Consider the following 27,469-nt stretch of genomic DNA (forward strand, 5'->3'; position numbering starts at 1 on the left):
ACGCCTCTCTCTCTCGGTATGGCGGACGGCGAGAGGTCCCCGTTACTATCGGATCTGGGAGACGGCGCTCTCGGCAGCGGAAACGGCGGAGTGTCGCCCGGAGCGGCGCCCTACTGTGTGCCCAACAAACCAGACAGTGAGTATTCGCGGTATTTTTGTCTTCTGTGCCCGACTCCAGAGCAGCCCTCCTCAGCCTCCACTGACTTGGCATCCCGGGCTAGCTTTGCTACTTTAGCTGTGACAAAGGATTAAAGAAATCGGCCTCGGGTTCTCGGTGTTTGTGCGGAGTGTGACTCAAGCTTCCGAAAGGGAGGAATACTGTTGAAAAGCCGCGTAGAAACGAGATTGATTTGTGTGTCATGAGCATGCCGAGCAACAAAAGGGACGGCGCCGCCTGCATCGGCTAACCGTGCTGCTGTTGGTAAGCATAGGCAGGATAATGAGTTCGCGTCAGTAGCCGGTGTTACGCCACCTAGCTAGCGTGCCGGTTTGCCACTTCCGTGAATGCTCAACGACTGCACTGTGTTTGTATTATTGCTGGAACTGACAGTTGCACTGATCCAAATGGGATAATTTGCATGCATATTTGGGCGGCTGACGCTACACTTGATGCACTTTCAGAATAGCTGTTAGCTAATAGTACCATTAGGCTGGGAGTCCCAAAGCACCTGATTTGATTGGCATTCGATGCAGCCATTCCAGAATTTCCCTTGGATTGCTGCAAGATAGCACCGTAACCAATGACAGCTCATATAGGGCGGGTCTTGCGCCTGAAACGAATTAACAGTAAAGACACGAGGTGGGGCTCCTGGTCGACCTTTGCTCTTAGTGTCAAAGATTTAGCTACAAAAAAGATTGTTTCTCTGCATATCCAAAGGAGTTGAATCAAGTGCAACTGGACTTGGTATAAATCCGTGAAGTCTTGATTCAACTCCTTTGGATAACCATGACCTGGATGAATGAGAACATTCACAGACACGTTTCTCTGCATACCAGAAATTGCTTGTTTTGGAAGGTAGCTTGTTTCCTAAAACACTTGACATGTGCCTGTCCCACATAGTCATTTTGTTTCTGTTTCCCCTGCTTGTACACACTTGAACACACTCATTCAAACAACCCCCCCACACACACACTGCATTCCAGCAGTGTTTTCTGTAAAGCGCCTTTCAGATAAACACAAGACCAAATCTAATTTTCTTGTTAATCTTAACTTAGGTGGTTACTTGTCATGGGAATTAACCCTCCTGCAGCACATGATTCTGCTTCCTCAAGAATCCACTCATAGGTCACTGGTCTCAGTTGTGAATACTCACCCTTTCATCCCTCCTCTTCCTCCCGGTCTAGGCTTCCCTCCTTTCCCCAGCCCAACCCAGCCCTCAGTGCTCCACGGTGAGGACCCTCCACCCTACTCCCCTCTCACCTCCCCAGAGAGCGGAAGCGCCCCGGTAATAAACTGCCGGGTTTGTCAAAGCCTAATTTCCGTAGAGGGCAAGGTCCACCAGCACGTGGTGAAGTGTGGGGTCTGCAATGAGGCTACGGTATGTACCTACAGTGATCTGTACATATACCAAGTGACAACAGATATGCACACATTGGTGTCCAATTCTGTATTGTCAGCTGAATAAGTTTGTGCATGCAGGGAATTTGACCTGGATGGTTGCTCGCATGTTATACCTAATACATGCTACAAAATCATGAAAGTAGTAGGACTATAATTATCTTGCAAGGGGAAATGTGAGATTTTTTTAATAGTGTACAAATAACATATAGAAAGATTGAAAGTAGAGGAAAAAATTCATTGTCGGTCTCAACAATATTCACACTATATTGCACTTGTAAGAAAAATATTAACCAAAATATATTTGACTAGCTATACATTAAATTTGCCGTGTGTGTTCAACCTAAACGGGGGAGTATAATTTACTGAGACATGCTTTAATAAGTTTTCAGAGCTTACATGATTGTATGATGTTGACATGACATTGTCTTCATAGCCATTATCGATCTCTATGAAATTCCTGCCCTTTGCTGGACCTGTGTTTTGATTGGCCGCCAAGCCAATGCTATAAATGCTAGCATGACTGTGCCTTCGAGAAATGCGTATGGAGCTCTGGGTCTGGAGATTTTCACAACTTTTGAAGGCACCATTCCAAAGTCTATGGCCCCATCTTCCCTCTACAATTGCTTGTTTAATAGTTAACTTGTGATTTGATGGACAAACTATTTCTCACTTCACTTCTACGTATTGTCTCATCAGCCAGCATGAATTATCTATTTACATGTGGCCAGTTGCATGAAGCGTCATGATTTTCCTTAAAAATCCACTGGCTCACCCCAGTCTGGAATTGATCATGATATTGGAGCGCATAAATCCACTGTCTGTGGGGTTGCACATAGAGTCACTAATGTGCTGAACTATCGCACAGACCACATACACACACGCACACACACATATAGTCAGGGCTACATATATATATAATCCAGATATTATAATCTGGATTATTTTGCTCCTTATTTGTTGAGCACTTTCCCAACTGTTGAGTGTTTCTTTTAACAGTGTTTATATATATATATATATATATATATATATATATATATATAGTATATGTGTGTGTGTGTGTGTGTGTGTGTGTGTGTGTGTGTGTGTGTGTGTGTGTGTATAGCATTTTTCCCCCCCGGAAACCGTCAATGGTGTTGATAGAAGTGCTCAACTAATGAGGAGCAGAATATCAATATAGACGTAGGGAAAAAAACTTTTAATACATAGCAGTACAAGCTTGTTTCGTGCATTGCGCACTAAACAAGCTTTTTAAGTATGTACTTTATAATTCTGCTCTGCATTTAACCCATTTTAGCTGTGTAGCTAGGAGCAGTGGGCAGCGCCTGGGGACCGACTCCAGTTCGTCTTGCCATGCCTTGGTCAGAGGCACAGATGGGAGTATTAACCCTAACATGCATGTCTTTTTGATGGTGGGGGAAACCAGAGCACCTGGAGAAAACCCACCGCAGGCACAGGGAGAACATCCAAACTCCACACAGGATGATCTGGGATGACCCCCAAGGTTGGACGACCCTAGGGTTTGAACGTAGGACCTTCTTGCTGTGAGGCGACAGCGCTAACCACTGGGCCACCATGCCGCCTTTTTATTTCATTACTGATTGAACAATGTATTTATAAAGCCTGTGTGTTTGTGTAAATGATTGAATAATTAACTCACTAGTTATTATGGCTGGAGTTGTTTGTCACCAGAGCAACTTTTGAATATTCACATCACATTCAGGATTAACAAACTTTTGCGTACTGTTTCTAAATGGAAGCAATTTAAGAAGATTCTTGCAACTCTCTTTGGCAGTTTCCTAAAATAAGAAAAATAACCTTAAGTGAAATGTTAGGCAGAAAAACTAAGGAGGTGTTGTGCACCCAATCACAGGAAACGGTTGAATACAGAATGTTTAAAAAAAAGCTCATCATGACTGGATGCACCTAAATCTATGTTTGGGGATGTATTCTGCAGTCAGACGAACTATAGCATGGGTATTGCAATCACTGTGCTGTGTGATGTGATATTGAAGTCAAAAGGCTTGCTTTTTCACAAGTCTCCACTGTTTTTAAAATAACCTCATGAGCCTAATAAATTACTCCAAACTATTTAGATTCCAAACTATTTGGTTGGACAATATATGAAAATTTCATGTCATGATTATCCGGGCCAATATAATTGCAATTCACGATATTATCCCGATAATCATCGAAATATGTTTAAAACTCTTAAAATGGCACTAAAACATACTGGAATCACTTACATTTTATTAACAAACAAATATTTTATTGCATCACAAATAGGCTACACATCTTTTTTTGTGGAAAAACAAACAAGGACATTTTCAATCTCTTGTCAACATCCAGCAGGTCACAATGAGATTGGAATCCATAGTATTTCCACACGAGCCTTCAGCCGTGGTGACAGGTTAGGGATTTTGGAATGACTGGAAAGATGCTGGGGCCCCCTTGTGGCAATTCAAAATAAGCGGACTGTGTCCACCAAAGCGCCCCCCCCCCCCCCCCCGGCTGAAGACGCCCAGCTGGGAGCGCTCTGGAGGCGCAGTTTTTTCAGCTGAGACGCTTTGGTTGCTATGATACGTTATATCCGCAGAAGTAATGGTTAGTTTATGGTATTTTGGTCGTCCGGGGTCATCTGGTGCAGACATTGATACTCAAGAGACCAGCAGTATTAATTTCTCCGTTTTTGTCGTTGTTCAGCACTTGTACATGTAGGATGTGACATTGGTATTTGTGGTCCCTTCCTCCACTGTGATTGAACGGTTTGGTAAGAAGTCAGTGAGAGTGGCGACCGCAGCGTTTTACCTAAAGTTGAACATTTTTCAACTCGGCGACCAGAATAAAACGCCAGACAGCGTTCAGCGCAGAACAGACGCTCAGCGCCTCGGCACGCTGCTGGCGTTTGTAGCGTAGTGTCAATATGTGGCGCTCCCATCGCAAACAAATTCAAAAAATACGCTGGCCTCAAGTTAAAAAAAAACCGCTTTGGTTTTTACAGGTTTTTTTGTTTTTACAGGCCCCTAATGACGAAACGATTACCCCGATAATGGAAATTCCCCACGATCAACTTTGTGGGTTTTTTTTTTATCGCGATCCGCGATGGAACTAATCCATAATTAGTAAAGTGTAAAAGTAATGTAGATTATGTAATTTCTATTAAGTAATACAGTTTTAGTAATCTATATTTCAAGGTCTGAGCAAATATTGCCAAAACCACTGCTTTGGTGGTGTGCCCCCCCCTGCTTTTTCTTTTGTGGAGAAATTGGCCTTAAAATGATTTCAACTTGCATTTAAAAGTTCTTTTTAAAAAGAAATTTTCACCGATGGTTTTGTGTATATGCAACCAGTAATGATGTGTAATGTGGTGGATTGAAGCAATAAAGTCCTCACTGTGTACTATATATATCAGAGAAATCGGTGTTGACACGCTCACAAGTCTTTCCAACAGCGCCTACACGTACCAGAATGCACTGCTGTCCGCAAACTTCTGTGTCGTCCATAAAATCCTCTGCACTAATGTGGGATGTCATTTATACCACTGAAAACATCGTTTAGTCGAGAGAATGAGGATGTGTTTTGGGGTTTTTTTGGACAGCGTGATTAGAGAATTAGAAACCCTGCTAGGTTGTAGGTTTTCCTGCCACCAAATGATGTCACTACATATCTCACTTGGCAGCCGGAAAAAAGTACCGTACTAGGCCCTTTTCCACTGCCCTGGTGCCGGTGCCTAATCTAGAACCGGTTCCACATTTTTCCACCGAAAAAAGACTGGTGCTGGTGCCAAAAAACTGGCATGGGCACGGCGCCACAAAATTGCTGGATCAGAAGTTGGAACCTGATGGGAGGGGCTACCGCAAGAAAGTCGCTGCCCCTGAACCCTTGGTGCATGTCTATTGATGTTTAGTTTTGCAGAAAAAATAAGAAATTCACCACCATTTTGAGAAAAAGTCACCAAGGGAGAACTGGCCCCGCACCGGCGCCGTTCTGGTGGAAAAGAGACTACCTCTGCTGCTCTAGAGATGCAGAAACGATTGGGAACAATTGCAGATGTTTTTCACGTGTTATCCCTTTCACAGATAGACAAAGATAAGGTTGACAATCAGTGAATTGTCCCTTCAAATGTTTTATATTACTCACTATAATCTGGAGACACCAAACTAAAGGATTATGGTGCCCCAACGGTAGCCTTTAGGCCAGGCCTGAGACTGCAGCAATGGCAGACTGAGTATCTCACAAAGTTTTGCTTCCCTCCTGTGTACTTTTGGTTAATTCTCACTGAGCGAGAATAATTGCCTAGTTATCTACCCCTGCTTCTAATATACCACTATCACTTCCTCCTGCCTGTCCCCATCTCCCTCTGCAGCCCATTAAGAATGCTCCAGCGGGGAAGAAGTACGTGCGCTGCCCCTGCAACTGTCTGCTCATCTGCAAAGTCACCTCCCAGAGGATCGCCTGTCCTCGGCCGTACTGGTGAGAGGCTGTGTGTGAGTGTGTGGGTGTGTATAATTATTAATGTGGGACCAAGGGTGCTTGCTTCTGTGTTTAAGTGTGGTTGTGCATATGTTTGTATGTTACGGACAGTGGGTATGAAATGTGTGTGTGTGTGTGTGTGTGTGTGTGTGTGTGTGTGTGTGTGTGTGTGTGTTAGAAAAGAGAAGCTGAGGTGCAATGACAGCAGACAGTCCTTCAATTAAGCCTGGGCCCTGGACACAGTTTACATACAGCTCTGAGAGAGCTGCATGGGGAAATAACAGCCTCATTAAAACAGCCATTCCTAGTGTTTTACTTCTGTATGTTCTCTCCATTGTAGGAGCTGTTTGCACTGTGTATGTTTCATTAGGCTCTGGTTTTTTTTTCCCAACTGGGGCAGGAATTGTGTGATAGCTATGCAAGTTAATACAGTCACCAAACTAGTTCGTATCATTTGAACATCAAGCAGCAGAATCACCATAGAGGCCCTACTAAGCTTTACTGACAGATGTTGTGATGCACAGTAACCTCTACTACTACTACTACTACTACTTTTGGCTGTTCCCGTTAGTGTTCAGCACAGCGGATCAGCCGTTTCCATCTCCTCCTGTCCTCTGCATCTTCCTCTGTCATGCCAGCCACCTGCATGTCCTCCCTCATCACATCCATAAACCTCCTCTTGGGCCTTCCTCTTTTCCTCTTCCCTGGCAGCTCCACATTCAGCATCCTTCTCCCAATATACCCAGCATCTCTCCTCCACACATGTCCAAACCATCTCAATCTTGCCTCTCTTGCTTTGTCTCCAAACCATCCAACCTGAGCTTTCCCTCGAATATATCCTGTCCTCCTTCGTCACTCCCGAAGAAAATTTTAGCATCTCCAGCTTCACCTCCTGTCATTTTGTCAGTGCCACTGTCTCCAAACCATACAACATAGCTGGTCTCACTACAATCTTGTAAAACTCCCTTTAACTCTTGCTGGTACCCTTCTGTCGCAAATCACTCCTGACACTCTTCTCCACCCACTCCACCCTGCCTGCACTCTCTTCTTCACTTCTCTTCTGCACTGCCCATTACTTTGAACTGTTGACCCCAAGTATTTAAACTCACATGCCTTCATCACCTCTACTCCTTGCATCCTCACCATTCCACTGTCCTCCCTCCCGTTCACACGTATGTATTCCGTCTTGCTTTTACTTACATTCCTCTTCTCTCCAGTGCATACCTCCACCTCTAAAGTTCATAAATTTTATAATTCTATTATAATTCTGTTATCCTCTTTCAGTGTTATATTCTGTAAATTGTGTACACACAACATCCATAGCACGTTGTCCATCTTGGGAGAGAGATCCCTCTGTTGCTGTCCCTGAGGTTTCTTTCTATTTTTTTTCCTCCGTTTTAAAGGGTTGGGTTTTTTCAGGGTGCTGTTCCTTATCCAATGTGAGGGTCGAAGGACAGGATGTTGTGTTGCTGTAAAGCCCTTTGAGGCAAATTTGTAATTTGTGATATTGGGCTATATACAAATAAAATTGACTTGACTTGACCTCTCCAGGCTCTCCTCAATCTGCACCCTACTTCGCTACAGATCACAATGTCATCCGCGAACATCATAGTCCATGGAGAGTCCTGCCTGATCTCGTCCGTCGACCTGTCCATCACCATTGCAAACAAGAAAGGGCTCAGAGCCGATCCTTAATATAATCCCACCTCAATCTTGAACCCATCTGTCATTCCTACCGCACACCTCACCACTGTCACACTGCCCTCGTATATATCCTTTTCTACTCTTACATACTTCTTTGCCACTCCCGACTCCCTCATACAATACCACACCTCCTCTCTCAGCACCCTGTCATAATGTAACTCCTTCTGGCCTTCTTTATACTTCTCAATCAACGTGGAGAGGTATAGAGTTAATCATCACCTCTCCTCTTAACCTAGTTTCCCCTACTCTTTCCCATATCTTCATGCTGTGGCTGATCAACTTTATAGCTGTAGCTGCTACAGTTCTGCACGTTGCGTTTATTCTTGAAAATTAGTACCAGTATGCTTCTTCTCCACTCCACTCCTCTTACCTTCCAAGATTGTGTTAAACAATATATTTAAAAACTCCACTGCCATCTCTCCTAAACACCGCCATGCCTCCACAGGTATGTCATCTGGACCAACCATCTTTTCACTCTTCATCCTCTTCATAGCTGCCCTCATTTCTTCCTTGCTAATCCACCGCACTTCCTTCTTCAACTTCCACCATTTGATCCTTGACTCTGCCTTCACTCTTCCTCTTCTTTGTAATTTGTGATATTGCGCTATACAAATAAAATTGACTTGACTTGACTTGGTCTCCAAAGTCATCCCACAGACCACCATCCGGTGCTGCCTACCTAATTCTCTGCTGTCACCACCTTGCAGTCTCCAGTCACTTTCAAGTCACGCCTCCTTGCATAAGATATAGTCCACCTGTGTGCACTTTCCTTCACTTTTATATGTCACCCTGTGTTCCTCCCTCTTGAAATATGTATTCACCACAGCCATTTCCATCCTTTTCACAAAATCCGCCACCATCTGTCCTTTCTTAATCCTCTCCTTGACACCACACCTGCCCATCACCTCTGTTCTCTTCACCAACATGCCCATCTAAATCTGCTCGAGTCACCACTCTCTTCCTTGGGTACACTCTCCACCACTTCATCCAACTCACTCCAGAAATCTTCTTTCTCTTCCATCTCACACCCAACTTGCGGGGCATATGCACTGATAACATTCGTCATCACCCCTTTGATTTCCTGCTTTATACTCATACTCAAACTCGTCACTGTCCGATACTCTCTTCACCTCCAAGACATACTCTTCCTCCAGAATTACCACTACCAAATTTCTCCTCCCATCTGTACCGTTGTTGAAGAGTTTGAACCCATCTCCAGTGTTCCTGGCCTTACTCCTCTTCTGCCTGGTCTCTTGCACACACAGTTTATCAACTTTCCTTCTCTTCATCATATCAGCCAGCTCTCTCTCTCTTTACTAGTCATAGTGCCAACATTCAAAGTTCCGACTCTCACCTCCACACTCCTACCCTTCCTCCTCTCCTGCTACCTCTGGACATGCCTTTCCCCTCTCCTTCTCCGTCACCCAACAGTAGCATAGTTTCCACCAGCACCTTGCTGGTCAAAGGGATTGGTGGTGGTTGTTGGTAACCCAGGCCTCGACCGATCCGGTATGGGAATCTGATTTATGATCTGCATATTTGATTTGACAAAGGTTTTACGCCTAATGTCCTTCCTGACGCAACTCTCCCCATTTATCTGGGCTTGGGACCAGCACTAAGAATGCACTGGCTTGTGCATTTTCAGTGGCTGGATTCAGTGGCTTGAGATGCACAGTAACCTTCTTCTTTTGGCTTGTTCCCTGTTTCCCAGGGGTCACCACAGCGGATTTGATAGTTTTCATCGGTACCCTATGAGGGCACAGCACCGATGGCGGTCTTGTCAATCCGCATAAACATTTAGCAAAATGCTTACATCGGATGCCCTTCCTGACACAACCACTAACCTTATGGACGGGAGCATGGGTAAAGCGCTGGATGCCATCCCAAAATTCATGGATTTGCCTGTCGCCATCCTGATTATGTAATCCCCAACTATTCATGTGGCTGTGGAGAAAAGGGGATGAGGAGAAGTCAGCTATGGGTTCTCATAGCAGGAGAGTACACCATCCACACTGTGTTGAAATCGCCGACTGGGGATGTGGTGTCCGAGTAAGCAAGTGTTGTGACGAGGCAGTGACATCAGCTCTGAAAATGGATTTCTGCCAGCTCGGGGCACAGAAGACTTCAAGAGCATCTAATCACGGCCTCTTTCAGGATCTTATGACGGGAAGAGGTGAAATTAAAGTAGATACTCTGCCAAGTTTTAAATCGCTTTACCCATGGTTTGGTGATCTGGGGCGTCAAAAAAATTGTGATGGGGTTGTTGATGGCACAGAGACAAAAATTGGGCCTGCTTTGTTGGTATTTGGCGAAATTTCACTGGGCCTATCAATGATTTTGGTAAATCAAAACTCAAAGAACTCTTTGTGGCAGCATTTCTAACAGTTTTGTGGGCCAGAGAGATCACAACCATATTTACAATTTTTTAAAAATTGCTTTTAGACATGAGGCCGTTCTCAGTCATTTGAAAATGCAGTTCTTTCACAACTTTGTCTTTACAAAATGTTGCTGGAGTTGAATTTAAGTGGAAGGATAAGATTCCCTGTTTATGCCCCAGGCATAAAATGTCCAAACTCAATATTTTTTTCAACAGTTTTCTTTTTTGTAAACAAGTACAGGTTCTATATAAACAAACTGTTGCTTCTAAAGTGTGCATCAAAAAAAAATCTCTGGTCACAAAGATCCAAAAGAAAAGTTAAATGAATCTTTCAAGAACGGGTGCCTGCATCAAACCATCAATTTCAATGCTGGTCATGAACTACAGCTGAAGTTGATGTGTATTAAATTGGATGACACCTGCATAAACCTTGCATATATAAAATGTCTGCTCACCACAAATGCCTTTAGGCTTGCATAAAAAAAGGATTCCACGATTTGATATCAAAACCAGCATATATTTTTCACCAAACAATTATTTTGGTTTTTTTTTTGTTTTTTTCTTCAATTTACTGGAAAATGAAATGGCTTTCACAGACTAGAGACCTATACTACGAAGCCAGGTATAACCCTGGGTTTTTAGTGTCACGACGGTGGTTCACTTTTTACTGGGGTACATCGCCATGGTAACTTATGCTGCACAACTAACCTGCACCGCCTACTGACCAAATAATGCTCTTGGAAAATGGCATCATTCCTAGAGGATCCTGTGGACCTCAGTGCACGAATAATGAGAGGGTCTCTTAGGAAGGCAAGCGTTTTTAGAGACTGACTAAACCTTTTTGCTCTTCCTGACGGGTTGACGAGTCTATATGAAAGATTTTCGGCAGAGGGAACGGTTCATCTTTGTCAGCTTCTTGAGACGTATTTTGCCAGTGCGACATGTCAAAGTCGTATTCTTACAGTCTCGCAGACTATATGCATTGGCTTGCGTATTTTTGCTACAGGTACTTCTGTGGGTGATGCGGAGAACCTAAGCAAAAACACGGTCAGCCACACAATTTGCAAGGTGGTCTTGCTCTAACAGAGCTACTTGATGCATTTGTTGTGTTCCCAGGCCACTTGCCCACACAGTCCATAAAAGAGCGTTTTTATGAAATAGCAGGTAGACAATAATTTAAATTGACTACATGATCTATCAATAATGTAGACCCTATGATTTTTACTGTTGTATATTAAATACAGCCTACTTCTTTCTTAGGGTTCCCCAGAGTGATTGGTGCCGTAGATTGCACCCATATTCCCATCACAGCATGTCTAGTTGAGAATGAAAGCGATTTTGTCAATCGCAAGTCATTCCACAGCGTCAACCTTCAGGTAAACGATAAATAAGGATACTCATTGTTTGGTCATACTTTCACATTGCCTGCATGGACACTAAGGGTTTGTAGCTGAAAGGCTTAGGCTGAAATTGTCTTACACGCCATAAAAATACATCTAAGCAACATATTAATTTAATGAAATACACAATTGTAATTATAGTCAGATCTACTGGTGTCTTAATGGTGGGGCAGTGATATATTGATAAGCATATTAACTTACGCGTTCACGCAGTCGGGGAGTTTTTGTTTTTTTGCTAGCTTTCCTTCCTGCCTTTGGCAGCAGCAGTTGTATTGCTTTTAGCCTGGGTTCTATTTTTAAAGTCTTCATATTTGTTTAATGTTATAGCTTGCTCATCTTGTGTAAAATATGCGGCTCTGGTAAACTTGTCCATGTTTGCGATTGGTCATATGAGGCAAACACTGCCCCTTTTACGTGAGCACGCTCATAGCTAGATTGTGAAAACCTGGGTTGACTTAACAAGTTGATAACCACTGTCGTGACACCGTTTATGCGTGATGGCAGTTGTTAGGTTTAGTGAAGCCAGCTAGCGAAACTATATTCTGGGTATGTTGAGCTTGTTTCGTAGTATAGGCCTCTGCTTTTCACATATATGCAATTGTGGACTAAACCCAGTACAAAAAGTAACTGTAGACCTAAGAAAACATCTGTTTTATTGTATTAAAGCAATATTTGACTAAAGTGGGCATTAAAAATGACACCTAGCACTGTCCAGGTGCAGCAATGGCTAACCAATAATTTATGTGCTCAACATGTGGCAGCATTTCTGTGGTCTTCCAAAATGAATTTCCTGTGACTTGTATCCGGCTGTTATCATGAGTAACCTTTGGTGTAGATATATGGTAAGGGATAATGACTGATACCACTTTCTTTCTTTCTGTGTGTGTGTGTGTGTGTGTGTGTGTGTGTGTGTGTGTGTGTGTGTGTGTGTGTGTGTGTGTGTGTGTGTGTGTGCGTGCATGCATGCGTGTGCATGTTCATTCCCAGTAAGAGGATAATCAACCTTGGTCCAGTCCACCCTGGTCCGGCCAGTCCTGACCCCCAGCCAGCTGGGGCCCGAGTCTCCTGTGGACACTGCAGCAACACCTTCCTGGTATGAGTGTCTCTCTCTCTCTCTCTCTCTCTCTCTCTCTCTCTCTCTCTCTCTGTCGTGCTCTGTGTCAAAAAACACGTACACACAAATAACTTACACACACAATAACGTACACACACAGACAAGCATGTTATCTTTTTCAGAGGCACAAATACACTGGGGAATTTTCTGTGTTTTAAAATAAATCATAATGATTTTAAAAAAGGGACTTGGGGCACAAACAGTTGATTTATAAATGAAAGATATAGAGCGAATATTAACAGGTGTATTCAAGGTTAAGATAGACCGTTCCAGGTGTGTCCAGGTGGTGTGGCAGTCTATTCCGTTGCCTACCAACACGGGGATCACCGGTTCGAATCCCCGTGTTACCCCCAGCTTAGTCAGGTGTCCCTAAAGACACAACTGGCCGTGTCTGTGGGTGGGAAGCTGGATGTGGGTATGTGTCCTGGTCACTGCACTAGCACCTTCTCTGGTCAGTTGGGGTGCCTATTCAGAGGGGGGGGGGGCTGGGGGAAATAGCATGATCCTCCCACGTGCTACGTCCCCCTGGTGAAACTCCTCACTGTCAGGTGAAAAGAAGCGGCTGGTGACTCACGTATCAGAGGAGACATGTTGTAGTCTGAAGCCCTCCCCGGATCAGCAGAGGGGGTGGAGCAGCGACCGGGACGGCTCGGAAGAGGGGGGAATTTGCTGGATACAACTGGGGGGGAAGGGGGGAAACCCCCCCCCTCAAAAAAAATAGTCCATTCCTCCTTGCTTAAAGTCCAGAATGGATGATATTTGAAAAAAAAAAAACCTCCGTCGGAGTGCAGATGATCCCGTTGTCGCTGATCTTCAGATAATCCTGTCTGCTCAACAGAAACCATGTTTCTACCTGGGCTTGAAGAATGTAGAGCCCATATTTTCCATTGAGTTCACAACACATGCAAATATATCAACACCCAAACATTGGGATGCGAATAATATTTTTATACTGCGGAAGCTGAGTGCACTGCATTTATCGTCTACATATTTTGGATGCTCTCCATCACCTGTTGCTGAGGAATGGAATGGTTTTATTCCTCATTCATCTTCTTGGTATTAGAAGATGCCATAGTGTCAAAACAAATTAAGCGTGTGACTTTAAATCTCTTGGGGTAAGGCCTTCTGTAATATAGCGAATGTAATTTGAACAAGTTCCCACCTCCATTTAGACATTGGGGATAAACCAGCCATGGCACCTAAAATGTTATCCTTAAGTAGGGTGAGGTCCATGGGGAGGTAAAGTAACTTGCTTGTTTGCAATATTTGGTGTAAATCTGTGTATACCTGCTATGTTGATGTCAGCCACTGTTGACCTTCCATTCAGGGTTTATTATAGGGCTGTTAGAATAATAAAATGTTATTAGATAATGCAAATATCTCTAAATATGTAAAGGCAAAATATAGTGATGATCATGATATAAGAATATCACGATAGCAGTCATTTCATCCACACCCTGTTGAAGACTTGTGGGATATTCTGTCCCCAGCCTGTCTGTATGTGTGTGTGTGAATGGAAGGAGGAACGATGACCGAGAAAGAGTAAACATTTTACCGAAATAAGTGCTGAGAGCTCACCGAAATGATTTTTCCCCATCGAGTACAATAATAATATAGTACAATAATACTTTTTCCTTTCCAAAATACCATTGTAAATATTGGTATATCCTGACAACACTTGTTCATAAGAGAATAGGTGGCATTTCGTCTTTGAGATTTCATGATCACACCAAGTACAAAACTAGATGTGATTGTGTAAGCCATTGTCTTAAGTGTGAGTGAGTTCCTATGAGGACCATACTAGACCCATCAGTCACCTCATTTTTCTAGACTGAGGGAACACCTGCATGATTGAATGACTTGATAAACGCTGTGTATTAGTTGAGTCACCTCGAGCGCAGTATCACTTTTGCAACTGTTTCTTCGTGTGTTTTGCAGTGGACAGAGTTTACGGATAGGACGCTGGCCCGATGCCCACACTGCAGGAAAGTGTAAGTATCCATAAGCATATTGTCCTTTCTACCCACACAGTTTATCCAGTGCAATTTACACTAAGAGAGCTACAGGAGTGCTCAAGGTTCACTCAAGGAGGAAATCAAACCTGTGACCATTTGGTTACATGATGATCTCAATAACTGCTAGACCACCCAGCCACAGTCTGTTTTCCCCACAAGGCTGAGTGTTTAGGTACATTTCATAATATGAGGATTATGATCAATCAGATTTCGTTCTACTTGTGTTTTGAAAAAGTCTTTGAAATATGTAGGAAACCACATTCCCGCACCATTAAGTCTCTTTTAAATGAGCTTGTTAGGGTAAGCACCTTTCAAGGCGATGCCCGCAGTTTGTGGGAACTGTTGTGTGACTGTTCAGTAACATTTAGTAATAAGCTCAATGTCTTGGGTTTTTTTCATTTTTATTTTTTTTATTTTGAGGTGGGTGCTTTGACAGTTGGTCATGATCAAAATGACACAAGTCACACAATTTATACCTAATTAAATATTTCTATCTTGTAGTTTGAAACATAACACAGTGGAGTCATACATCTCATGCCCTGTCCACTTGAGAGAGAATCCTTACACACACACACACGCACACACGTAAAAAAAAAAAAAACATGTAAAACACAAGAGTGTACATTGATTTGATTTCCTTATCATGTTAATGTCTTCATCTCTCCTCCTGTGTTTGTCATGCAGCTCCTCCATTGGTCAGAGGTATCCCCGGAGGCGAAGCCTGTGGTGCTTTCTACTGTGCCTGGTGTTTAGCGTCTCCACTGCGGGGCTGATGGTAAGCCAACATCACCATCAATCATACTGTCACTCGCACAAACAGACACTGTAGTTGAATATTGCAAGGGTTTAAAAACTATGTAGCATTTTTCACGTGTTTTTTTTTTTTATTGGACACCCACCTACACAATGAACCAAGTCTTGGCAAACAGACTGAAAACAGTTAAAGAAAACACTTTATGCTTTATAACAGGTGTCCAATGATATGCCACAATGGGCCATATGTATGCAGGCTTTAATTCTTGCCAATTGATTTTACTGATTAGCACACCTTCAACTAGAAAGGACCTGATAATAAGTGAAATTAGCTTGTTAGACTTTGGCCAGGGGCAGCACAGTGGTGCCGTGGTTAGTGCGGTCGCCTCACAGCAAGAAGGTCCTGGCTTCGAGCCCGGGTTAGTCCAACCTTGGGGGTCGTCCTCTGTGTGGAGTTTGCATGTTCTCCCTGTGTCTGCGTGGGTTTCCTCCGGGTGCTCCGGCTTCCTCCCACAGTACAAAGACATGTAGGTCAGGTGACTCGGCCGTACTAAATTGTCTCTAGGTGTGAATGTGTGTGTGTGTGTGTGTCGGCGTCGGCCCTGTGATGGCCTGGCGGCCTATCCAGGGTGTCTCCCCGCCTGCCGCACAATGACTGCTGGGATAGGCTCCAGCATCCCCGCGACCCTGAGAGCAGGATAAGTGGTTTGGATAATGGATGGATGGACTGTGGCTAGAGTTCTGCACACACAACCCACCATGGCACATGGTTGAACACCCCTGCTTTGCAGTTCAAACCAGCCCCAATCTCTCTGTAGTAAAACTACTAATTTGGTTGCTGATAGCGGCCAGGGACTCAGGACGCTGCTGGAAGGATGGTGAAGGAAAAATCGAATAACTTATTTCGTCAGAAATCCATCAATGTCCCCTTAATTACTATCTGAAACTACTTCATTCCTTCACTATCAGGCCTTTATTTTTCATGCAGATGTAGAAGGCAAAGCCCAGTCGAACTGAAAACGGTTTTCTGGTTGCCATAGCAATCTCGACACCCACTGAAAGGTGAGAGCAGATAGCTCCCCCACCGGGTTCAACTTCCTGTTCAGCCTTATGTCTCTTTATCCTGGTCCTCTGGATGTAAGCTGTTGCTAGCTCAAAGTACAAGAGAGTGAATGAACAAAATACGTCTATTCACTGATCCACATCACAAGCCCGAGATAAGAACGCACTGCACAACACCTCTCAGATGTCCCATCCAACCACATGAAATGAGAGAAATATCTTTTTGGTTCTCTTTTGTTTGTGTGCGTGTGTGTGTGTGTGTGTGTGTGTGTGTGTGTGTGTGTGTGTGTGTGTGTGTGTGAGAAAGAAAGAAAGGGTATTCATAACTGCTGCATTTTAGTAGTCAACTATTCCCAAAAGTAGTCGATTAATCGCAAGATTTTTTTTTTTACCCAATAAAAAACAATCAATTTTCTTCTCCCCCCTTTTTCTCCCCAATTGTATCCGGCCGATTACCCCACTCTTCCAAGCCATCCCGGTCGCTGCTCCACCCCCTCTGCCGGTCCATGGAGGGCTGCAGACTACCACATGCCTCCTCCGATACATGTGGAGTCCCCAGCTGCTTCTTTTCACCTGACAGTGAGGAGTTTCGCCAGGGGGACGTAGTTTGTGGGAGGATCACGCTATTCCTCCCAGTTCCCCCTCCTCCCCGAACAGGCACCCCAACCGACCAGAGGAGGCGCTAGTGCAGCAACCAGGACACATACCAGCAACTGGCTTCCCTCCTGCAAACACGGCCAGTTGTGTCTGTAGGGACGCCCGACCAAGCTGGAGGTAACACGGGGATTCAAACTGGCAATCCCCGTGTTGGTAGGCAACGGAATAGACTGTGATATCACCGGGATGCCCACAACGATCAATTCTCATCGAAATGATCTCAAGTACAACCAGTAGTAAAGGGTTAACTAATGTAGGCGGGGCCAACTTGGGGGTAAATGAAATAACAGAGTCCTCGTTTGGCTCTGAGAGGTTGTTTACAAATGAGCTGTAATCTGATTGGACTAAACCCTCAGCAAGCCTGTCTGAGCTGGAGAGTTTGACTGCAGTAACAACGCGACTGCTTTCTTGCAGGTATTTTGGTTCAAATAGTTAATGGAGGCCAAACAATTCAAAAGCCTAACCAAACAAGACACCACTTATCCAGTTACCAGACACCCACCACCCAAACTGCATACCACCTATCTATCCAGTTACCAGACACTACCTATCTATCCACTTACCAGACACCACCTATCTTTCCACTTACCAGACACCACCTATCTATCCACTTACCAGACACCAACTATCTATCCAGTTACCAGACACCACCTATCTATCCACTTACCTGGCACCACCTATCTATCCACTTACCAGACACCACCTACTATGTATCCACTTACCAGACACCAACTATCTATCCAGTTACCAGACACCACCTATCTATCCACTTACCAGACACCACCTATGTATCCACTTACCAGATACCACCTGTCTATCCAGTTACTAGACATCACCTATCTATCCAGTTACTTAGACACCACCTATCTATCCACTTACCAGACACCACCTATCCAGTCAGCCCACGCAGGATGGCTGGATAGGTAGTGTCTTGTTTGGTTAGGCTTTTGAACTGTTTGGCCTCCCATAACTACTAGTAACGGGGTTCTGGTGACTTTCAGCCAAGTGCATCAGTGGTTGTCGTGGTGATGGCAGCTGTTGAAAAGCCTAAAAGCCTTAAATTATCTTAAATTGAATGTTCAATATGTATATATTCCTCTGGTCCTTTTTGTCCTACATTATGTAAATGAAACGATGTCACCATCAAGAAGCATTCACATTTTCTTAAATTACTTTTAATGTGGGGTAAAAAACAGATTAGCAGAGCAGCTAGCGTCTAATGAGGAGCTTTACATTATAACGTTACAGGTTGTGGGGTCACTTTCCAATTAAGATAACGGTATAAAATACAGCTGCGCTGACATCTGTGGTTTGTTTACCACATTATAAGAAACGTCACGAGAGGTGAATGAGTGTTGCCGAGCACAATTTAACTTGTGTAAATGGTTAGTGTAGGTATTAAACACAGATGAGCGTTTATTTAAAACTGATTAAAGTAAGATGAAGGGGTTTTAGGGGGACACCATGTCTGTTCGTGTCTTCAACAGCTGCCGTCACTTAAGTCACCAGTTAACATGGTCACTCGTTAGACCAAAACACAGGGATAGGGGGAGTCTTTCCTTCTCTATGTTAAGGTTTGTAGAACGAACCCAATAGCGACAACACAAGACAAAGTAAAGCACCAACCTGGCAGGACTCGTAGAGGAGAGCCGGCCGGGCCTGGACAGAAGGGGGAGGCGCTTCAGGCGGAACTTGAGAATAGCTTCTTAAAAATGGAAAAACGTAAACTGCTCCTTTAAAGTCCGAAAGGGAAAAAACGTAAACTGCTCCTTTAAAGTCCGAAAGGGAAAAAAACACAAACTGCTCCTTTAAAGTCCGAAAGGGAAAAAAAAACACAAACTGCTCCTTTAAAGTCCGAAAGGGAAAAAAACACAAACTGCTCCTTTAAAGTCCGAAAGGGGAAAAAACACAAACTGCTCCTTTAAGGTAGAAGTCCAACCGAGTAATAAGATCCACAGTGAGAGAGGAGAAAATAGAATATCAAAAACTTGATCTCAACTAGAAAATCACGATGGGAAAATCCAATGGGGAAAACACAAAGAGAGTTCTTCTCCGAACAAGCTCTCAAGGAGAACTGACACAAGGGAATAATCAAACAAGCAAAAACACGGAGAATACTACAATCTGTACTCCACCGGGAGACACAGAAATGTCACAAAAACTCGAGACGAAGAATTTACTCACGGGACTGTTCAGGACGAACTCGCGACGAGTTCTGGAAAGCAAACAAACTTATACTAGAGTGGTTAACGAGTAGGTAGGCTGCAGGTGTTTCAGACGCGCCCTTCCCCCGCTCTCATTGCTGGTTGCCAGGTTGGTCAACAGACCGAGCCCTAACACTCTAAATACCTTAAATTCTGTTTATTTAGAATGGCGTGACGTAGAAAATGATTGGTCCAACAAATTTGTGTTGGAATCACAGCACCTCCACCTGCATATCTGTTGTAGGTGCACTGCCACCGTTTTATTTCTGCACAGTGTGAAAACCACAGATGAACCATTAGTCTTCAACTATGCACAGTGTCAACGATCCATTATCCAAACCGCTTGCCCTACCCAGGGTCGCGGGGATGCTGGAGCCTATCCCAGCAGTCATTGGGCGGCAGTCGGGGAGACACCCTGGACAGGCCGCCAGACCATCACAGGGCCCACACACACACACACACACACACACATTCACACCTAGGGACAATTTAGTATGGCCGATTCACCTGACCTACATGTCTTTGGACTGTGGGAGGAAACCCATGCAGACATGGGGAGAACATGTAAACTCCACACAGAAGATGACCTGGGACGACCCCTACCCCAGATCTCGAACCCAGGACCTTCTTACTGTGAGGCGACTGCGCTAACCACTGCGTCGCCATGCCACAGTGTCAACTAGTGGTTTTGATAGTCGACTATTCTGTGAAATGTGTGTGTGTCTTAGTTAGCCAAGCATATAAGCATAGGGGTACACACTGATAAAGTGTCTTAAGACTTTTTTGTGTGTGTGTGCGTGCGTGCGTGCGTGCGTGTGTGTGTGTTGGCAAAGCATATAAGCATGTCCTCAGACTTTTTTGTAAATGTGTGTGTGTGTGTGTGTTGGGCAAGCATATAAGCATGGGGTACACACTGATAAAGTGTCATAAGACTTTTTTTGTAAGTGTGTGTTTGCTCACGCATGTGCACGTGTGTTTTTGTTTTTGTTTTTTTAAGTTCAGGCGTGTAAGATGCAGTGGTGACTTTTCTAGGCAACAGTTCAAGACAAATAAGTCACACAGTTAAAAGAAATTCTAAAAATAAATAAATAAATAAACAACTCGTAAACCTCCCACACACATGCTGAGGATTTATCTGAACTTCACAGCGCAGTTACACAGTGCAGTTACACATTTACACAGTGCATTACAGGAGTGAAGGAAAGGCTTATCTAGGGATGTCCTCTGCAGCACACATTGCTAGTTAGCATATTCATAGATTTTTTTTTAAAAACTTTTTTAATCAACAATTTTATTCATTTTATTTTTTGCCACGTAGAAAGTGTTAGGATTACCATATGGCTAGGTACCCCCCCCCCACACACACACACACACACACACAAGCACATGTATGAAAATGTTACTTTGTCATCCTTATTCAGTTTTGGTAGAAACTGTTGGAATTACCTTATGGTGAGGAATACACCTACCTCCCGTTTTAATTCCCTATGATTAACAGCATCTGCCTGGATTTCTCTCCTGGCACAGGTACAGCTCTGAAATTAAGTGAACAAAGTGCAATTGGAAGTAGAGACACACATTCATATACAAGTCATACATAAAAACAGACAACAAAGCTATCTGGCTGTAGTATTCAAGAATGGGCTTGTTTTGGACCCAGTAGCTGTATTTTACAAGTCATTGGGAATCTGCATCTCTCATGACAGTAAATCGTTTATTTCTGGTAATGAAATGCAGGAACATTTTCTTTAAGGAAATGTAGGGTAACGCCTTCATTCATTCATCTTCAGCCGCTTCTCCGGGGTCAGTTCGTGGTGGCAGCAAGCTAAGTAGGGCACTCCAGACGTCCCTCCCCCCAGCAACGCCCTCCAGCTCCTCCTGTTGGATCCCAAGGTATTCCCAGGCCAGATTGGCCATGTAGTCCCTCCAGCGAGTTCTGGGTCTACCCCGGGGTCTCCCCCCAATTGGCCGTGCCCGGTAAACCTCCAAAGGAAGGCATCCAGGAGGCATCCTAATCAGATGCCTGAACCACCTTAACCTGCTCCTTTCGATGCGAAGGAGCAGCAGCTCTACTCTGAGCTCTCCCCAAATGTACGAGCTCCTCACCCTATATCTAAGGCTGAGCCCAGACACCCTACAGAGGAAACTCATTTCAGCCACTTGAATCAGCGATCTCACCCTTTCGGTCACTACCCAAAGCTCATGGCCATAGGTGAGGGTTGGAACGAAGATTGACTTGTAAATTGAGAGCTTTGCCTTCCAGCTCCCTCTTCACCACAATGGTCCGGTACCACGTCCACATTACTGCTGATGCTGCACCAATCTGCCTGTCAATCTCCCGCTCCATCCTACCCTCACTCGTGAACAAGACCCTGAGATAATTGAGCAATCCACCATTTTCCGGTAGAGAACCATGGTCTCAGACTTGGAGGTGCCGACCCTCATCCCAGCCATTTCACACTCAGCTGCAAACCGCCTCAGTGCATGCTGGAGGTCATGTGCTGATGAAGCCAACAAAACCACATCATCTGCAAAGAGCAGCGATGCAATTCTGAGGGTCCGCGGTGGTGTAGCGGTCTAAGCATCGGCTTTGTGTCGATGCAGTTGCCCACTGGGGACCAGGGTTCGTGCCCTTGTCTCGTCAGATCCGACTATGGCCGGACTCGATGAAGCAGCAATAATTGGCAACACTGTGTTCGGGAGGGAGGCGGAGTCTGCTTGTGTTCATCACATGAATGCGTCTCTGTGTGTGTCGGAAAAGCAGTGGTTCGGCCTGGATTCGCCTTGTCGTGGAAGTGGGGAGGCGTCTCCTTCGAGACTGCCGGCCGGAGAGATGCAGTTGGCGAACACATACAGTACGAGGGTGGGTGTTTGAACAAAAATAGGGATCGATTGGCCACTAAATTGGGAGAAAAAAGGGGAAAATCAGAAATAAATTTAAAAAAGAGATGCAATTCTGAGGTTCCCAAAACAGACACACTCCTCACTTTGGCTGCACCTTGAGATCCTGTCCGTGAATATCACAAACAGAATCGGAGACAAGGGACAACCTTGGCGGAGTCTGACACCCAAGGGTAACGCCCTTTATTAGGTAAAGGGTAAGAGTAAAGGGTAATACCTTTTATTGATTTAACTGCTAAACAACTCAGCCGGACATTTGTGCTTGTGAGGTGCCCACTTGATTTGTCCGATGACATGCCAGCTCTCCCCCGTGCCACCTTCCTCTCACATCATAGAGTAAAGCCAGTTCCTATGTAGGCACTCGACCAGAGTTGATGATACAGCAGGTCCAAATTGATGAAGTCTGATTGTTATTCCATCAGGTATATGGACTAGAGTGGCTTTGTTTTTTGTTGTTGTTTTTCATTCTTTTTATGAAGCGAATGATTAATTTTTATTTATGTGTAGAATGTATGACATGAAATTAGCTTTATTGTCAAGCTAATAGATGCAGTAGACGGTCCAGATGAGTTCAAACCCAAGGTTGGTACGACTTAATTATCCCCCCCAGTTTCCTATTTGGCTCACTTCTTGTCACCTTTACAGTCTGTCCTGTTAATTCTGACTATTGAAAGGCCTCACACCTTTTAACAGTAAAATCACAATTTTGAGTCTCGTTCTCTCGCTCTCAGAAATCTTGTCTCACATGGGAAAATGTGTTAAAGCCAAGGCGCTCAAGTTGCAGATGTGTTCCAATGCAGTTATTTACTACAGTGGACTTATTTTTGTAATAATATGCTGTTTAATGAATGCGTAACCCAGAGAAAAGTTGGGGGGGGGTTGTTTATTTGTTCTGTCTGTGATAATTCTGTTATGAAACTCACAGTGCCGTGAAAAAGTATTTGCCCTCGTCCTGATTTCCTCTAATTTTGCATATTATACACACTGAATGGTTTCAGGTCTTCATACAGAATTTAATATAAGACAAGGAGAGCCCGAGTAAACACAAAATACAATTCTTAAATGAACATTTCCTTTATTGAAGGAAAAAAGTTATCCATCACCCATGTGAAAAAGTAATTGCTCCCTGAACTTAATAACTGGTTGTGCCACTTTCAGCAGTAAGAACTACAACGAAACACTTCCTCTTGTTGGAGATCAGTCTTTCACATCACTGTGGAGGAATTTTGGCCCTCTCTTCTTTCCAGCATTGCTGTAATTGAGTGAAATTGGAGGATTTTTTAGCATGAACTGCTTGTTTAAGGTCCTGCCACAGCATCTCCATGGGGTTCAGATCAGGATTTTGACTCGGACACTCCAAAACCTTCATTTTGTATCTTTTGAGACATTCTGAGGTGTACTTACTCTTGTTTTTCTGCATCACCCAATTCGCTTCATCTTCAGATCACAGACTGATGACTGGACATTCTTTTTCAGAGTTTTCTGGTACAGAGCAGAATTCATCGTTCCTTCAATGATGGCAAGTCTTCCAGGCCCTGAGGCAGCAAAGCATCCCCACCCCATCACACTACCACCACCATGTTGTATGGTGTTTTTTTATTTATTTATTTACCCCCCCCCCTTTTTCTCCCCAATTGTATCCGGCCAATTACCCCATTCTTCCAAGCCATCCCGGTCGCTGCTCCAACTCCTCTGCCGATCCGGGGAGGGCTGCAGACTACCATGTGCCTCCTCCGATACATGTGGAGTCGCCAGCCGCTTCTTTTCAGCTGACAGTGAGGAGTTTCACCAGGAGGACGTAGCATGTAGGAGGATTACGCTATTCCACCCCCAGTTCCCCCTCCCCCCTGAACAGGCACCCCGACCGACCAGAGGAGGCGCTAGTGCAGTGACCAGGACACATACCCATATCCGGCTTCTCACCCACAGACATGGCCAGTTGTGTCTGCAGGGATGCCCAACCAAGCCGGAGGTAACACGGAGTTTCGAACCGGCGATCCCTGTGTTAGTAGACAACGGAATACACTGCCAGACGCCCCAGTATGATGTTCTTATTGTGGAATGCTGTGTTTGTTTTACACCACACATAACGGGACTCGTGTCTTTCAAAAAGTTCCACTTTTGACTTGTCTGTCAACAGAACATTATCCCAAAAGGCTTGGGAGTCATCACTGTGATTGTTTTTTGCCCATGTGAGACGAGCACCAATGTTTCCAGTGTGTGCAATGATCGATTAAATTTGGTTAATTGGATCATTAAGTAACTAAGGGCCATTTTCTCTTTCCACACAGGATCACTTGGTGTTGGATAACTTTTTTCCTTAAATAAAATAATCATTTAAAAACTATATTTTATGTTTAATGGCGGCACGGTGGTGCAGTGGTTAGTATGGTTGCCTCACAGCAAGAAGGTCCTGGGTTTAAACCCCGGGGTTGTCCAACCTTGGGGGTCATCCCAGGTCATCCTCTGTGTGTCCTCATGTCCTCCCCGTGTTTGCGTGGGTTTCCTCCGGGTGCTCTGGTTTCTTCCCACAGTCCAAAGACATGTAGATGAGGTGAATCGGCCGTACTAAATTGTCCTAGGTGTGTGTGGGTGGACTGGCGGCCTGTCCAGAGTGTCTCCCCGCCTGCCACCCAGTCTAGAGTGTCTCCTCGTCTGCCACCCATTGACTGCTGGGATAGGCTCCACCGCGACCCTAGGTAGGATAAGCGGCTTGGGTAATGGATGGATGGATGGATTTTATGTTTACTCGGGTTCTCTTTGTCTTGTATTACATTTTGCCTGAAGCTCTGAAACAAGTGTGACAAATGTGCAAAAATAGAGGAAATCGGGAAGGGGCAAATACTTTTTCATGGCACTATATTTTTGTACTAATGTGCTGATAATAAAGATGTGACCCAGACAAAAATTGGGGCGGGGTTTTTCTTTGGTTCATTTTTTCTATGAAACGGATGGTAGATGAGGATGCAACAGTCTGTTTATTCAAACACAAAGACAGTTAAAGACACTAGAGATGTTTAAAGCAAAGACTAATATCAAGACGTATAACTAAAAGTCTTGTTGAGGACAAAACTATGCAGATCCGCATCTCTGCAGTACCAGCTCTCTCCCGGGCTCTGGTGTGTCTGTTTGGGGTGTGGAGCCATTTTATTTGTCCTGACGTTACACTAACTCAGGACAGCTGGTCCACACCTAACTCCAGCGCAGTGTAATCCTTTAATGTTACCCCGTTTGATATTCACTCATCTCAATATATCTGAACTGGATGACCTCAGCATCAAACTCTCCATAGTTTGTCACAAGATAAATACTAAAATCAGCATCAGTTCAGGCAAAAGGTGTGGTGTCAAAACATCAGGGTTCACTGTTGAAACGTCTGTCACAAAACTTGCCATCTGTTTTTCTGTGCGCCAATCCATCTCCCTGTGAATGATCCCTCGTTGGAAGTTTTTCTGGCTCATTTTATCGTTATCCAAACTTCTAAAAACTGCTAATTGTCCGTGCTGTGTCTCCTTCTTTGCTTCCTCCATAGGCCGGTACGTGGGTCAGGGCGCAGACCTACCAGGGTATCTACGCCTCCTGGGCCGCGCTTCTCCTCCTGGTTGTCCTCAGCCTGGGCCGGGCGCTCTACTGGGCCTGCATGAGGGTCAGCCAGCCCCTGCAGAACTTCACATAAACCCTGCAGCATCCTGCCCCCAACCCACCAAATGGCAGTAGAGACAGCTTTAAACAAACAACAACAAAAACATAAAAGAATATTTATTTAAATCCAGTCCCAGAAAAAAACGAAACATTCTCCTCCCTCTCCTCCCCCTTCCCTTTTAGTCATTGTTCATGTATTTCTAAAATGGATTGCTACCAATTGACAAGGTGGCTCTGACTGCCACATATCCATCAATGGTTACACTGATGCATATATATATAGTATATAGATGGCACGGTGGCGCAGTGGTTAGCGCGGTTGCCTCACAGCAAGAAGGTCCTGGCTTCGAGCCCCGGGGTTGTTCAACCTTGGGGGTCATCCCGGGTCATCCTCTGTGTGGAGTTTGCATGTTCTCCCCGTGTCTGTGTGGGTTTTCTCCGGGTGCTCCGGTTTCCTCCCACAGTCCAAAGACATGAAGTTCAGGTGAATCGGCCATACTAAATTGTCCCTAGGTGTGTGTGTGTGTGTGTGTATATATGTGCACGTATACGTTTTACCCTGTGATGGTCTGGCTGCCTGTCCCAGGGTGTCTCCCCGCCTGCCACCCAATGACTGCTGGGATAGGCTCCAGCATCCCCGCAACCCTGAGAGCAGGATAAGCGGTTTGGATAATGAATGAATGAATATATATAGTGCGCCAGTGTGGGGTTCATTTTAACATTTTTCACCCCCACCCTCTCCATTTGTTTCCTCCTGCACCGTTTTTACATTATCAGTTTAGTTCGTGGCGTATCCGTCACACCATAGCCACTTCTGTGATGAGGGCTCAGTAGTTAAAGCTAAGCTGTTACTATAGCCCTTGTTTCTAGAGGGAAGAATCCCTTTTCAAGCCCTACTTTTTCATTAGGTTTAGTACCTGGGCATTTAACATTATTTGTCTAATTGAGAAAGTGATTCTTTTGCAAAAAAAAAAAAAAGTTACCAAGTCGGTCAGAGCTGAGACATGACGCTAACCAATCAATGGCAGTAGAGGGAGAGTGGTTCGGATGGATGTTTGCCTCCGTTTTGAGCGAAAGATCAATGAGTTCTTTAAAGGCGTCAGCAAGTTGAAGTCAGCGATCAGTAAAGCTATGCTGTAATGTTTTTTAACTCGGTGTTTATGCCGAGTTATCCCCTGGGACTGACTTTGATCCAAAGCTGTTTGGAAGCCTTAAAAAAAAAAAAAAGAGAAAGAGAAAGTTGTGAGAAATGGATTCAACCGATTCATCTACACACACACGCGCGCGCGCACGCACGCACGCACGCACGCACACACACACACACACACCAACCATGGGCATATAGAGTCAAACAACAAAAGGGTGTTCTTGTGGAGATACGAAGCTCAGGAAGCAGTCTGTCAGAGGAATGCCAGCTTCTCTCTTCAAGGACAGATAGGAGAGGACTCTCCAATGCGTTGTTGCCCTCGTAGATAGAAATATTAAAACGCTGAAATGGATCTTTTTCATGACAAAGCCAGCGCTCCTCATTGAAATTGGACATCGGTTGTGTGACGTTGTGTAGATAGAGCAAGGGACTAACGCCAGCAGGGTTATTTATATATTCCAG

The 27,469-nt window shown here is 44.5% G+C and overlaps 1 protein-coding gene across 1 annotated transcript; it reads left to right on the forward strand.

The window, feature by feature from the left end:
* Positions 1-26,563, forward strand: pip4p1a (phosphatidylinositol-4,5-bisphosphate 4-phosphatase 1a). Its single transcript, XM_056293427.1, has 7 exons — positions 1-136; positions 1,345-1,538; positions 5,925-6,031; positions 12,500-12,605; positions 14,565-14,617; positions 15,326-15,416; positions 25,751-26,563. The coding sequence occupies exons 1-7, from the start codon at positions 19-21 to the stop codon at positions 25,892-25,894; spliced, it is 813 nt and encodes a 270-aa protein (XP_056149402.1). The 5' UTR covers positions 1-18; the 3' UTR covers positions 25,895-26,563.
* The last annotated feature ends 906 nt before the right edge of the window (positions 26,564-27,469 follow it).

The sequence above is a fragment of the Lampris incognitus genome, chromosome 14 (genome assembly GCF_029633865.1).
Source record: "Lampris incognitus isolate fLamInc1 chromosome 14, fLamInc1.hap2, whole genome shotgun sequence".
Taxonomy (NCBI): Eukaryota; Metazoa; Chordata; class Actinopteri; order Lampriformes; family Lampridae; genus Lampris; species Lampris incognitus.

Excerpts from the sequence above, each read along its gene's own strand:
- pip4p1a (XM_056293427.1), top strand. The coding sequence starts at position 19 with ATGGCGGACGGCGAGAGGTCCCCGTTACTATCGGATCTGGGAGACGGC. Across the intron at positions 137-1,344 it reads TGTGCCCAACAAACCAGACA|GCTTCCCTCCTTTCCCCAGC; the intron begins GTGAGTATTCGC and ends CTCCCGGTCTAG. Across the intron at positions 6,032-12,499 it reads GCCTGTCCTCGGCCGTACTG|TAAGAGGATAATCAACCTTG; the intron begins GTGAGAGGCTGT and ends GTTCATTCCCAG.